This window comes from Micromys minutus (genome assembly GCF_963924665.1).
Source record: "Micromys minutus genome assembly, chromosome: 3".
Classification (NCBI taxonomy): Eukaryota; Metazoa; Chordata; class Mammalia; order Rodentia; family Muridae; genus Micromys; species Micromys minutus.
In genome coordinates this window covers 59,862,387-59,878,296 of record NC_137972.1, presented here as the reverse complement: position 1 = coordinate 59,878,296, position 15,910 = coordinate 59,862,387, and the positions used below count along the sequence as shown (strand labels likewise).

Sequence of the window (15,910 nt, the reverse complement as noted above, 5' to 3'; positions counted from 1 at the left end):
GTTGTCCTTCAGTAGATGAATGGATACAAAAATTGTTGTACATTTACACAATGGAGTTCTACTCAGCTATCAGAAACAATGACTTAACCAAATTCTTAAGAAAATGGTTGCATCTAGAGAATATCGTCCTAAGTGAGATAACCCAGTCACAAAAGAACAGACAAAATATGCAGTCACTAATAGTGGGATGCTAACCCCAGAGGCTGGGACTGCCCCAGAAACGACTCACAGACTGTGTGAAGTTCAAGAGAAAAAGAAAAGAAAACAAAACAAACAAACAACCAAAAAAAAAACATCATGCTCAATCCTTACACACCAAGAAAACATTGACTAATTCCAGGTTACATCCTGTTTTACATGAACTTTTTGCTCATTGTAACTAGTAAGACCTTAATGCAGAGTATCAAACCTTAAAGAAAAAAAAAAGCCAAGCACTGACAAAAATGTATTTGTATACATTTATGCAAAAATGTTTAAAATTTTTTTCTTTTTCTTTGTTTTTTAAAATAAAGTTTAAAAAAACAAAAAAAAAGAAAATATTATTCTGAGTATGGTAACCCAGTTACAAAAGAACACACATGGTATGTTCTCACTAATAAGTGTATACTAGCCAAAAATGCTCGCAATACCCAATAAATAATTCACAGACCTTATGAAGCTATTAAAGCAGAAAGGCCAGAATTCGGATACCTCAGTTCTTTTTAGAAGAAAGAACAAAATCCTCACAGGAGGAAACACTGGGACAAACAGAGGAGTGGGGACTGAAGAAAAGATCATCCAGAGACTGCCTCACGTGGAGATCCATCCCATATACAGCCACCAACCCCAGGCACTATTGCTGATGCCAAGAAGTGCTTACTGACAGGAACATGATATGGATGCCTCCTCAGAGGCTCTGCCAGAGCCAAACTGATACAGAGTAGGATGCTTGCAGCTAGACATTGATCAGACTGAGCACAAGGCCCCCATTCAAGGAGCTCTAGAAAGGACTGAAGGAACTTAAAGGGTTTGCATCCCCATTGGGAAGAATAATAATATCAGCCAGACAACTCCCCCAGAGCTTCCAGGGACTAAACCAACCAGAGAGCACACATGAAGAGACACATGGCTCCTTTTCCTGGTGTAGGGGAATGCCAAGGCACTGAGTTGGGAGTGTGTGGCTGGGAGTGGTGGAAACGTCTTCAAGAAAGCAAAGAGAGGGGGAGGGGGAATTGTAGTGGGGAAGAAAAGATAACATTTGAAATGTAAATACAGAGAATATCCAATAAAAAGATTATAAAAAATAAGATATGGTTATCAAACCTAACAGTACCAGCTCTACATCTCTTTAACATGCTATGGCATTCTTTAAATACATAGAATGGGGAACAAAATAATCTTGGAGTGGAGGGAGAGGGATGGAAAAAGGGCGACAGGAGCAGGTGTGGAAAGAGACTGGGGAGATGTACAGATGGTCAGGAAATTGAACAGAGGTGTGTAGCAGTGGGGGATGGGAAACATGATAGCCACCAGAAAATCCTAGATGTCAGGAAAGAAAGAGGCTCCCTGGACCAAATAGAGATAGCATTAACTGAAATACCCAATAAAGAAAGAGAGAACCTGTAAAGACCATTTTCAGGGGTTGGGCACAGCCCCTGGTTTAGGGATGAGACCACAACTCATCTTAAAAATATTAATGCATAATTTCTCCTGTCTAAAGGAAATGCAAGGACAAAGAGTGGAGCTGAAATTGAAGGTAAAGTCATCCAGTTACTGCCCCACCTGGGGATCCATCCCAAATGGAGACACCAAACCCAGACACTCATATTGATGTCAAGAAGTGCTTGCTGACAGGAGTCTTATATAGCTGTGCCAGAACCTGACCAATAAAGACACAGATGCTTGCAGCCAACCATCGGACAGAACACAGAACTCCAATGGAGGAGTTAAGAGAAGGAATGAAGGAACTGAAGAGGTTTGCAACCCCACAGAAAGAATAACAATATCAACCAACCAGACCACCCCCCCAGAGCTCCCATGGACTAAACCACCAACCAAAGAGTACACATGGAGGGACACATGGCTCCAGCTGAATATGTAGCAGAGGATGGCCCTATCTGGCATCAGTGGGAGGGGAGTCCCTTGGTCCTGTGGAGGATTGATGCCCCACTGTAGGAGAAAATGCTACATGAGGTGGTGAGGTGGGAGTGAGTGGGTAGGTAGGGAGCACCCTCATAAAAGTAGGGGCAAGGTGGGATGGAGTAAGGGGTTTGAGGAGGATAACCAGGAATGGGGGATAATAGTTGAAATGTAAATAAGTAAAATAACCAATAATAAATAAATAAATAAATAAATAAATAAATAAATAAATAAATAAATAAACAAACAAACTGAAGCAGTTTAAATAGCAGTGCCCGCCATAGACTCATGTGTTTGAATGCTTGGCCCATAGGGAGTGGCAGTATTAGGAGATATGGCCTTGTTGGAGTAGGTGTGGCTTTGTTGGAGGAAGCATGTCACTGTTGGGGTGATCTTTGAGGTCTCCTATTCTCAAGTTAGGCTTAGTATGAAATTCACTTCTGCTGTCTATGAGTCAAAATGTAGAACTCTCATCTCCTTCTCCAGCACCAAATCTGTATTTCACCACACTTCCTGCCATGACAATAATAGATAAACTTCTGAAACTGTAAGCCATCCCCAGTTACATCCTTTGCTTTATAAGGAGCCCAAAGAATGCTGCATCCCTGCAGCGTCTTCACTACTCTCCAAATCACAAAGCACTGAGGATTCTGTTTCTTATGAGTCCCTTGGAGGTGTTGTGCCCACAGACAGTTCACTACAGCAAGAAAAAAAGAAGGGAAAATAGAAACAAAGCTCCTCCCAGATATCAGACTCACAACGACAGGATATCCCAGCTTACATCTGTCCCTAAACTTCAGTTCCTACATTTAAGCACTCATTCCCTGTATACTCTCTGGGTCAGACGAACTAATGAGCAGAAGCTGGCTTGCACCATGCCTGTGATGGTTTGTACATGCTCAAGCTAGGGAGTGGCAATATTAGAAGGTGTGGCCCAGTTGCAGTGGGTGTGACCCTGTTGGAGTAGGTGTGTCATTGTGTGGGTGGGTTCTAAGACCCTCCTCCTAGAAGTCTCCTGGTAGTCAGTACTCTGCTAGCAAGCCTTCAGATGAAGGTGTAGAACTCTCAGATCCCCCTGAATCATGCCTTCCTGGATGCTGCCATGCTCCTGCCTTGATGATAAGGGACTGAACCTCTGAACCTGTAAGCCAGCCCCCAAGTAAATGTTGTTCTTATAACAGTTGCCTTGGTCATGGTTTTTGTTCACAGCAGTAAAACCCTAACAAAGAAAATGCCTTTCCAGGGCACACCTGGAATGTATCTTTTGGATGTGTATATATATATGTATATATATATACACATCTAAGGATATGTCTGTTTGTATATGCTTTTATCTCCTGAAAAAAATAATTCTGCTATTTTAGAAAATGATTTTCCTCATTAACATATAAATAAATTATATCTCATCTAAAGCTACAGGTGTAGGTTGATGTCAAGGTGATACATGATTGGACAGTAGAAAATGGGCAGGGACAAATGTTTTGTAAGGCAGGTGAGAAGAGGAAGTGAGAGAATCAAGATGATCACAGAGAAGGAGGATCTAGATCCAGGAGGTCTTAATTGGTCATAAGTAGATATGAATATTTTAAGGGTTTCTGTAGGTCAAATTGTCTTATCTAGGTGGGCAGTATATATCTTTATTAATTGGCTGTGAGTTTATTGTGTGGATGTATTGTGGATTGAGAATTTAACACGTAAGTCTGATTGATAAATTATTGCTTATTGAGTCATGATTATACTGGGTAGTTGGGAGTTTATAGCTTAACTACCAGCGGACGGTTGATGGGAGTGTGAGCAAGGACTGTGGCGGAGAGCTGCAATAGGCCAGCCCTCACTAGACTTCTAGAGCCCTGGTTTTACTGAGCTGCAGGAAATGTGAACAAAGTTCCTGGTTAGCAGAGAGACAGCCAGGAGAGGGCTAGTGTGGCGAGCCACACTGGGGTGGGCCTGCAGAACGAGATGTGTGTGACAGGTGTGGTAATAACCCGCCAAGGGGACTGTATGTGAAAGGGGCTGACAGAGACAGATCGAATCTTTTAATGTTTACCGCAACATACAGGAATAAAAAGAGCAATGTTTTTCAATCATTAATCGAATCTTAGGTGCTAGAAAGAAAAGGAAATTTTGAAGGGACCAAAACACAGAAATGGAAATCAATGTGAGAAGAGGCTTTTGGTCCAGAGAGGGCACGTTTTCCCAATGTAGGGGAATGCCAAGGCAATGGGGTGAAGAGTGGCAATGGAAGGGGAAGGAGGAATGGGAGTAGGGCAGGGAAAAGAAATAACATCTCAAATGCAAATACAGAGTATCTAATTTTTAAAAAGGCAAAAAAAAGGGGGGGCTGATGTGACCAGAACCCTGTGTGCATTTGTATCCAGACACCACACCATGCCTCACAATATTTTATAACTAGTATGCAACAACTAGAAAGGATAATAAAATCTAAAAGGAAAAATCAATCACCCTTTCTACAAGCCGTGACTCAGAAGCCCTTGAGAAAAGAAGACAAGATACCTTTCTTTGTAGCTCTTGGATATTGGTCTCCCAATTTTTGTCTTCCTGTGAAATTTGCCTGTAAGAAAAAGAAAAAGGCTCTCATTATTTCTTTGTTACAGAAAGCTCCCTGCTTCGTTAGATTAGCAAGGTGACACAGACAGCTATGGAAGCCGAGATCTGTCTGCGGATCCTGACACGGCCATGGATGGGTGGGATACCCATCAAGGTGATCAGGGAAATTAGAAAAGCTATTTAAGAAAAAGGACAAAACTGATGGTCTGCAAGTTGGAAGAAGATGTGAGAACAATTGTAAAAAAAAAAAAAAAATCACAAAGGATACATGCTGGTGTGTGAGAATGACTAGGCCACCCTTCAGGAACACTGAACCCAAGGGAGCTCAAGTGCTTCATATAGAATGGCATGGTATCTTCTGGACTGTCCTCTTACCCTCACACAATAACTTCATGTTAGTCACTGCACTTGCTATAATTCGTAATGCTACAATTAAATGCTGGGCAGATAGGTACCATTCTGCGTTGTTTGCAGAATAATGACAAGAAAAGCCACTACACATATTCAGTATAATCATATTTTTTTTCATTTTCTTAAAATATTTAAATTTACTTGGTAGTGCACTGCATATGCCACATGTGTGTAAGGTCAGAGGATAACTTACAGAAATCTGTTCTCCTTCTGCCATATATGGTCCTCAAAATCTTTGCCAGCTAAGTCATCTTGACATCTCCTAGTACCAATTTTTTAAAGGCTCGACCCGGCAAATACAATAACTAAATAATGACGTCCATGCAGGCTCATGGGGCAAAGTAGGACGCATGCTACTTGTGACTCAAGGGGTCTCATAAAAGCCCCTCATAAAACCTAATGAGTGGACTGTGGTGGAAGTTATTTTTCTGTTGCCATGATAAGACACGGTGACCAAGGTAACTTGTGGAAGAAAGAGTTTATTTTAGCTTATGGTTCTAGATGAATAAATCCATCACAGCGAGGAAACTGCTGGCACTGTATCAGGAATAAGATGCTGAGAGCTCACATCTTGAACTAAAAGCACAAGACAGAGACTGTAGAGACTTAAAGGCCTCACCCAGTGATGTATTTCCCCAAGCAAAGATCCACCTCCAAAACTCTCAAAATCCACCTTCCACAACCTCCCCAAATAACACCATATACTAGGGATCACGAGTTCAAACACATGGGCCTATGTGGGACAGCCTCATAAAAAGCACAACAGCTGTCATTCCAGTACTTGGGAAGCTGAAGAAAGGTTCTCACCTGTTCAAAGCCAGGCTACACAGTGAGTTCCAGGCCAGCCTATGCCATACGACACCTTGTCTCAAAGAATACAAAAATGATGGGGTGTGACTTAGTTGGTAGGGCATTTGCTTATCAAGCAGGAATCCCTGGATACAATCTCTAGCACTTAATAAACCAGGAAGAATAGCTCAACCCTATAATCCCAGCACGAAGGAGTGTGGGATAATCAGAAGCTCAAGGGCATTCTTAGATATACATGGAGTTCAAAGTCAACTTAGGCTAGAAATCCTATCATCATCATCATCATCATCACCATCATCATCATCATCATCATCATCATCATCATACCCTGATAAAACAAGGCATAGTGGTGCATGCATATATTTCCAGCATTTGGGAAGTAAAGGTAGAAAGACCAAGAGTTCAATGTCATCCTCTACTACACATAGTCATTTTGAGGACTCTCAGAATATCCTGGGCTATGTGAGACCCTATGTCAAATGACAGCAATAAATCTAAGGTATAAAGAGGCTGCAGTATGGCTCCCACCTCAGCCTCAGCACAATGGTTGGTGTTTAAAACCATGTTTCCAGGCAGGCCATTACCATCTCTTGTTCTTGTAGAGGTGGTTCACACTGATGTTTCTTGGAAGGCAAATGCCACCTGCAAGAGCTAGTACCCTGTTACTGGGCTTCATTCCAATGAGGACCCCAGTCCACAGTTCCCTGAGATGATGCAGACATGGCAAACCTTCATGCATATGCTGTAGAGAATATATGTCCACTGCTGCTACACAATCTCTGTGAGCATCAGCAGGGAGAGATAACAGACATGCCTACCTCTGCCTTCTGGCAGGAGTGGGACATATTAGAGGAGTAACAATGTTGTCCTCAAAGGCATCAGTTGGATTAAAGGATCCAAGCAGGCCATCGGGCTACCATGACTGTCACAGGATGTACACTCTGTGCTCTGTAATTCTAGGAGGCTGAGGCTCACCAGATCTCACACCACATCCAGGCATGGTTGGGTGTGGGTCAGTGATAGAGCCTGCTCCAAGCTATAACCCAGACTTTCCTGTTCTACTTGCTGGAGGTCCTCCAGCTTTGGTAGAGGCATGTTTTTTTCAGACTACCTCCTGACTGAAGCTGGGGAGACCCTGGAAGACTATTATCTTCAACTTCTGCTTCTGAGAGTTGACTTAAAGTCTGTAGTCCTGTTTCATATGCTCAGATTGAGAGAACTTCCAGGGTGAGTCCTTCACTATCCAACAGACACATCATCTCAGCCTCTTCTTCCAGAGTCAGAAAGTTCTTTACCAGTGTCACTCATGGGAAGGGAAAGTCCAATCTTCAAAAGTCAGGGTCCTTGTCTACTTTGGCTAAGGCATCAAAGAAAACTCTGTCCTCTGAAGAAAGAGTCACCATGGCAGGTCCTCATGACTATGTCTCTCATAGGATGCCCTTGCAACCTCATCCAGGTAAATCAGAAATCTTAGCACCATAACTCTGCTGTCACCAGAGTGGTTGCTTTGGCCAGAACAAGGGTCTCAGATATTTTTTAGCATAATTGGCTGTATTGTAGATGTGAAATCTGCAGAAATAGGGCACCAATTGTACATTCCATGTTTCTGAATTCCTTTGTACTCAAAATAAGAACAGTGTATCAACTACAGAAAACTAGAGAAAAGGGTGTAAAAGGAAATGTTACTTGCTTTAGGGACGATGTTATCTAAGGAAAAGCAGTTGTGCAAAATTTTGCATTAGCTTCTTCATGTCACCACCTTCTGTGTTCTAGGTCTGCTCACTTTTTCACATGCTTTTCCTTGTGATGTGTGCATGCACATGTGCAAGCATAGGTATACATGCACACAAATATAAATATATGCACTTGCATGTGGAAGCCAGAGGGCAAGTTGAGGTACCATTCCTGGAGACCTACCTTCTTTATTAAAATGAGATCTCTTAGTGGAACTTGGCACTTGTGGATTAGGGTAAGTTGTCTGACCAGGGAGTCCCAAAGATACTCCTGTTTCTACCTTTCCAAGCGCTGGGATCAGAAGCACACATCATCATGTCTGTCATTTTACATCCCCAGGAATCCAATTCTGGTCATCATGCTTATATGGCATATCCTTTTATGGACTGAGCAATCTCCATATCTCCCAAATTTCCTTTTGCTTTCTACAGTCAGCTCACTTTGTTGTTTTGTTTTCTTCTACACTAACCATGGGAAATGAAGTATAATAAAGAAGGAAGAAGGAAGAAGGTCATTATGGAGAACAATTCAGTATTGTGATCAAGCACAAAGGAGACCATCTACCTATCCTGTGCAGCTCTAAAGAAAATCTTATCAGAAAGAGAAATAATTCTCTTCACTTTTCAAACATTTCAAAAAATGGTAAAGCTAAACTTTCAGGTCTACCACTTGGCTTAGGTTAACTTCATTCATTCCAATATGGTCCTCAGCAAATGTGCACCTTAAGAGACCACCATACTCCTCCAGCTTCAGTTTTCTTATTTGCAGACAGCACAGGGTGAGCTTAAAATAAATAAACTACATTTCTTTTATATACTGGCTCCACCGAATGTGAGATTTTTTTTTCATTCTTATTTTTAAGATTTATTTATTTTTATATGCATTGATGTTTTACCTGTATGTATGTTTGTGTGAAGGTGACAAATCCTCTGAAACTGGAGTTACAGACATCTGTATGTTCCCGTGTGGGTGCTAAGAATTGAACCAAATGCCCTCCTAAAAAGCAGCTAGGGCATTTAACCTCTGAGCAAACATTTTACCCAAAACCCCAGTGGCTACAACTATCAGCTCCTAAGAAAATTTCCTACCAAGCAATACACAGTCATTATATTCTCCAAAAATTCAGAAAAGAAACAGAACAAGGAGAAAACATGCACTCAACAAAGACAAATCCAGAGATAAGCAACTTGACCCATTTCCAGATGCCTAGACAACATCATAAACACTCAATCAACAATAACCAAGGAAATATGTCTTCACTGAAGCCCAGCTATCCCACCATAGCAAGTCCCTAATATTCCAGCATAGTTGAAGCACAAGGGAAAAAAATGCCTAAAAACTGCATTGTGAAAATCATAGGCCTTAAAGAGGAAATCAGTAAGTGTCTTAAAGTAGAAGGAATAAAACTATTCATGACCTGAGAATAAAAATAGAATCAATAAAGAAAATACAAACTTGGGAATTCTAGAAATAAAAACATTTATGACTTCAAACAGAAACTACAATGGCAAACTTCTCCATCAGAATGCAAGAGACGGAAAAGAGAATTTCAGGAAATGACGATATGATAGAAAAAATGGATACATTGGTCAAAAAAATGTTGTCTATAAAACTCCTGATACAAAACATCCAGAAAATCTAGAACACTATAAAAAGAATAAACCTAAAAATAATAGGACTAGGGGGAAACAAATACTGCCACCTCAAACGTCCAGAAAATATTTTCAACAAAATCATAGAAAAATTCCCTAACCTTAAGAAGGACATTCCTATAAAGGCACAAGAAGCATACAGAACACCAAATAGATTGGACTAGAAATGAAAGTATCCTCAACACATAACAATCAAAACAATAATATGGAGCAAAAATATGGAACAAGAAAAAATAACATTAAAACATTCAAGGGACAATGACCAAGTAGCATATAAAGGCAGACCTACTAGAATTAAACCTGACTTTCAAATAAAGACTTTGAAAGCCAGAACAGCCTGGAAAGATGTGCTCTAGACTCTAATAAACCATAGTTGCCAACCCAGACAACTATACACAGTAAAACTTTCAATCACCATAGAGAAAATGAAATATTCATAACAAATCTAAACTTAAACAGTAGCTATCTACAAATCCAGTCCACAGAAGGCAGTAGAAGTAAATCTCCAATCTTAGAAGGTTAACTACACCAATGGAAACACAGGGAGTAAGTAATCTAAGACCAGAAAAATCCAAAGAAGGGAAAGACACATACACACACACACACACACACACACACACACACACTTTCATACACACTACCACCACCATCAACAACAACAATACAATGACAAATAACAGGAATCAACTGTAATTGTTCATTAATATCTATCAATATCAATGGACTCAATAAAAAGATACAGACTAACAAAATGAATGCAAAAATAAGATCCCAGCCTCTGTTGCATCCAAAAAACACACCTCAACCTCAAAGATAGACATTACCTCGGAGTAAAGGCTTGGAAAACAATATTGCAAGCAAACAATGTAGCCATTTTAATATCTAACAAAATTGACTTTGAACCACAACTAATCAAAACAGAATAGGAAAAAGTACTACAGGCTCACAAAGGAAAAATCCACCAAGATGACATTTCAAGTCTTAACATCTATACCCCAAACACAAGGGCACTCACATTTATAAAAGAAACACTACTACAACTTAAATAATATATTGACCTTCACACTGATACTGGGAGACTTCAATATTCACTCTCACCAATAGATAGGTCATCCAGAAAAAAAAATCTATACAGAGCAATACTGGAGCTATCAGACATTATAAACAAAATGGAACTAACAGATATTTATAGAATATTTTTCAAAAACACAAAATAATATACCTTCTTTCCTGCACCTTATAGAACTTTCTCCAAATTTGACATAAAGCAATATAATAAAATGAAAATAACTCCCTGTATTTCTATCAGACCACCATTGATTAAAGCTAGATACCAAGAACAATACAAACTCATAAAAACTGAACAACTCTCTATGGAATGAAAAATGGGTCAAGGCCAAAAAAAAAGAGGGGGGATTAAAGATTTTGTATTATTTAATAAAAATAAATACACAGCACACAAAACAGTATAGGACACAATAAAAGTAGTTCTAAGAGGAAAGTTATAGCATTAAGTGTCTCAAACTGGAGAAATCTCATACTATCAACTTAACAGAACACCTGAAAGATCTCATACAAAAAGAAATAACACAACCAAAAGGCATAGACTGTAAGAAATAAGCAAACTGAGAGCTGAAATTAATAAAATAGAAACAAAGAGAACAATACAAGGAATCAATGAAACACAAAATTAGGTCTTTGAGAAAATCGACAAAATAGATCAACCATTATCCAAACTAACTAAAAGTCAGAAATATATCCAAATTAATTAAATCTAAATGAGAAGGACATAAACAGAAACATTAAAGAAATTCAGAGAATCATCAGGATATATTTAAAAGCCTACACTTCACTCACTTATAAAATCTAAAAGAAAAAAAAATAATTTTATTGATGAGTACCACTTACCAAAGTTAAATCTAAATCAAATAAACAATTTATCAGTCATTAAAAGTTCTTGAACAAATAAACAAACAAAAACCCTTCTATCAGACTTTCAAAGAGTTATAGGCCCAATACTCCTCAAATTCTTCACAAAATTTACTTGATGAGTCCACATTTACTCTGATACTTAAATCATATAGAGACCCAACAAAGAAAGAAAATTAGAGACCAATTTTCCTTATGAACAAATATGCAAATATACTCAATAAAATACTTGCAAAATGAATCCAAGACACATCAAAAAGATTGTACACCATGATAAAGCAGGCTTCATTCTAGAGATGTAGAATTTAACAGCACAACTATAGGCAATTCTAATTGAGTGGACAAAAACTCAAAGCAATTCCACTAAAATCAACAACAAGACAAGGCTGTCTACTCTCTTCGTACTTTATAGATAAATGTAGTCTTCAATCTTCATCCAAGAATTTCTCTTTGCATAGATGGTGACCATAGAGAGAATTACAATCAATTAAAATGCAAGAAGTTATGGAGCCCAGTCCCATAGATGATCTAACAGGCATGACAAAATAGACAAGAAAAAGACCAAAAAGCTTCAACTCTACATAAAAAAACTACAGGCAACTAAGAAATGCTGAGAATGAAAAAAAAAGTCTTTTTCAGGAATCATAAGCCAATTGATTGCCCAATAATACCAAATGGTCATCCCTGAAAACATCCATACAATTAACATTTTATAAACTGACTAGGCTATATTTGGGCATATGTGTATATATACATAAAAGCATGTAACAACAATTAATGAAAAAAGAAGATAAAAATTTAAAGAGATGAAGGATACATGAGAGGGTTTGGAGAAGGAAAGGGAAAGAGAAAATAATGCATTTATACTATAACCTCAATACTGAAAAAATATATTTTAAAAGACTAGGATTTTAAAGGTATGCTATGTTTTGTGTTGTAATAGAAACGGGATATTTGGCATAAACTAGCAAGGAAAAATTATGGTCAGGGTTCCATTAGTATGTCAAATTGACAAGGTGAATCAATTGTGCTGGTTAGTTTTTTAATGTAGCATTTTCATTGGTTATTTGGAAATTTCACATAATGTACCCCAATCACATTTACTTCCCAGTCATTCCAGGTCTACTCCCCACCCTTGTGACCTCCCCCAAAACAAACAAAAACAAAAAAAAGGAGAAAAAGGATGGGAAGAAGAAAGAGACAGGGAAAGGAAAGGGAAGGGAAGGGAGGGGAAGAGGACAGGAGGGGAAGGGAGAGGAGGGAAGGGGAGGGAAGGGGAGGGGAGGGAAGAGTATGGGAAGGGAGGGGAGGGGAGGGGAGGAGAAGTAGGAGGAGAAAGAACAGGAGGAGGAGGAGGTGGTGGAGAACAGGAGGAGAGGAGGAGGAGAAGGAAGAAGAGAAGGAAGGAAGCAAACAAGTGTCAGCTTATCACTAGAGTCATGTGGGAGGAGGGATCCTTAACAGAAAACATGCATCCTTCAAATTGCTTGTAGACAAAACTACAGGACGTTTTCCTAATTAATGATTGATATGAAAATTCCTACCACATTGTGAGCTATATCACCTTGGAGAGGTTCTGAGTTGCATTTAAAAGGGAAAAAAAGGAAAATAACAAGCTGAGTGAGCAGTAGAAAGCACACCAGTAAGCATTTTTTTATGGATTCGGTTTCATTTTCTTCCTTCTGTTCCTGCCCTGACTTCTGTCTGTGATGTAAGCTATAAGATGATATAACCCTATATAACCCTATCCTCTTTAACTTGCCTTGAGACATGCATGATGTTTATTACAGCAATCACAAGTAACTAGGCCAAATTGTAATCCCAAATAAACCCTTTCTTCTGTAAGTTGCTACGGTGTTTAGTTACAGCAATAGAAAGTTAACTAGTGCAGAAGTGTATCTTATGGTATTTGAATGCAATGAAATATGTTCTGCATGCAATACCACCATTAAGCACAACCTGTAAGGAGTCTCTGGTATAAATCCAAGCAGGATCCTACGGTACCTGTGGAAAGAATGCAACCTTTGGGCCAGCAGATGTTCCAGGACAAGCACTTTCTCCAGTAGCAGGTTACGCACAGCCGTCTCCTCACGGCTGGCTGGACTGATGCGCTGGGCAGTCAAACGCCAAACCTGAATCTCATGCTTCAGTTCTGCAGAGAAATAAGTGTAAGGCACTGAGGGTACTGAGTCTCTTCCACCCCAGCCCTCAGCAAATGCCCTTCTGTCCGTTACATGTCAACAATATACACCCACATTCCACACAGACTCTTTGAAGCATGAGCTATGACAATAAAACCAGCTGATAGAGCTGAACTCTGGAAGTCATCATGGAAGCAAGAGAGGCAACTTTAACTCTTCCTGAAGAATGAAGTCCTTTCTCAAGTGATAGCTTTTACAATTTATTTATTGATTTATTATTATTATTGATTGATTGATTACTATGTCAATAATATATTGATTTGTTATTATTTTGCATGTATGTGCATTTATTTTTACTACTACTACTACTACTACTACTACTACTACTATTATTATTATTATTATTATTATTATTATTTTGTTCTTGAAATGTCTTTACTCTAGGACTCAACAACCCTAGAACATTCTCATTGACCTGGCTTTCAACCAAAATCTAAGCCTCACTGCTATGGTTTTAATATGGTTTGTCATGGCTTCTCAGATGCTTTTTGGCTATAATCAAGTGTGTTTGGTTTATTCTTTCCAAACTATGTGGCCTGTTATGATGCAGCAAAGCTGCTGGGGCCATGCTCCTGTCTCGTGCACAGGAAGCTATTATAAATAAACATCTCACTTTTAGCCTGTCAGGTTGGAGTACTGTGACAGCAACACAAATGAACTCAGCCTGGTCTTGGAATGGTTTTAGAAAGAGAACGCTGGAATAACAGCAGTATGGGTGTGGTTCTCAGGTGGTCACGCCTGGCACCCTCTAGTGGAGGATCTGCTAAGGGATGGGCAGTAGGAAAGCTCCTCTTTCCAGGGGGAGAGAGAGATTAATCAGCTGGTGAAATCCTGGCCAGAAAGGAGCAAACAGCACTTTCACCTGACACTGAATTCAGACAACTTCTGATGGTGAAAAAGAGGGAGACAGTTTTCCAACCATTGCTTCCTAAGATATTAAACTATTTTTATGAGGTGTACATTTAACCACCGTTTTACTGTTTGGAGGGAAAAACAAAAACAAAAACAAAAAAACCTCTAAAAGGAAAAGGCCAAGTTGGCAGATTGAAAGCAAGCCACCCTTTATAGCTTCTTGGCAGACTCAGACTGAAGCAGCCAGAGAGCAGCTAACGCGGCAGCTTGAAAGTAGCTGCGGACAGCCATTCCCCCAAGCATGCAGCATCCCAGGAACAAAAAATACCTCCCTGGTGATCCTATGGGAGAATAACCCCACCCCCTTCTGCTTGTGAGAACCTCCCTTGGTTTTGAGAAAGAATCCTACAGTGAAGAATCTACTACACGGGAAGATGCTCATACCCACCTACGATCTCACAAGGCTCCTTGTTGTAAAGTTTCTTATTCCAGTAGAGGAGTCTGAGGAGGGGAAAGGAAACCAGGAGAACAAGGCAAATTCCCAGGAACATGTGTGCTGTGAAACCAGCAAAGTCCAGGCCCTGGAAGAGGAAAGGAGAGATGCATGCTGTGTGGGCCCTGAGGAGGGCTGAAGCAGGTTGTGGGCTGGAAACACGGGAGAGCTCTGACGACCTTTGGACAAGGGTCCTGCAAGCAAACATTGATACTTTGTAAGTTTGAAATGGTTAAAGCTTTTGTTGTTGCTGTTTTGGTTTTGCTTTTTTGGGTTTTCTCTTTGAGACAAGGTTTTTCTGTGTAGGTCTGACTGTCCTAGAACTCCCCTTTGTAGACTAGGCTAGCCACAAATCCATGAGAGTATGCCTGCCTCTCTGCCTCCCAAGTGCTGGGATCAAAGGCATGTGCCACCATTGCCTGGCTAGGTAAAGCCTCTTTATACATCTTGTATATTTGAAAAGCCAGTGCTTACATGACTTATAAGCCATCTTATAAGGAAACAAAAATATACTATTACAACTAGCTCCAGACTAGACTTAGTCTGTTTTCACCGGGCTAATGTGTCGTCCCAGGATAAAGAGAGGTCAAAACACTGAATAATTTTATTTAATGGTTATGTTTTTTAAAATATTTGACTAAAGCCCTTGCTGTGGTTAAAAGGGACATCCTTGGGCTGGAACATGCAGTTTTCCCATTTGCTGGCTATTACTGTGTCTACACAGAGCGCTGAATTACTACAAGGGTTATGCTTGTCTATTGGATCATGTGTCATGGTCATTAGTTGAGTGTGCTTTATATTGGTAAAAATCGGCCCTAGGTTAATGTGTTAGAGAATAAGTCAACAACAACCTTGATTAATTTTGCTCTTTGGTTTATTTTTTTTTATTTTCTTTATATTTTTAAGCAAATGTGTACAGCATCTATTAAACCCCAGTAGGAGAGATGAAGCATTGAAAATGATGATCTATGAGGATTCAAGCAGTATCCATGAAAAGCTACTGCCTTAAAGGTGGGGTCGAGGGTACCATAGTACTGTGAGGCAGTAGGATCTCAGAGGTTGAAGAGTCTTGGCAGTAAGGATATGGCCACAGAAGACACAGCAGTCCAGCTGTGCCACGAGACATGTTCACACAGGTAAAA

General features: G+C 39.7%; 1 protein-coding gene across 1 annotated transcript in view; it reads right to left on the bottom strand.

The window, feature by feature from the left end:
• The window catches only part of OCA2 (OCA2 melanosomal transmembrane protein), a gene marked incomplete at both ends in the record, with an annotated part of 280,886 nt that overhangs the window by 194,666 nt on the left and 70,310 nt on the right, over positions 1–15,910 (bottom strand). The window contains 3 exons of the mRNA XM_080915069.1: positions 4,633–4,690; positions 13,227–13,374; positions 14,724–14,856. Coding sequence (XP_080771195.1) covers positions 4,633–4,690; positions 13,227–13,374; positions 14,724–14,856 — 339 coding nt within the window. The remainder of the gene's footprint in view (positions 1–4,632; positions 4,691–13,226; positions 13,375–14,723; positions 14,857–15,910) is intronic.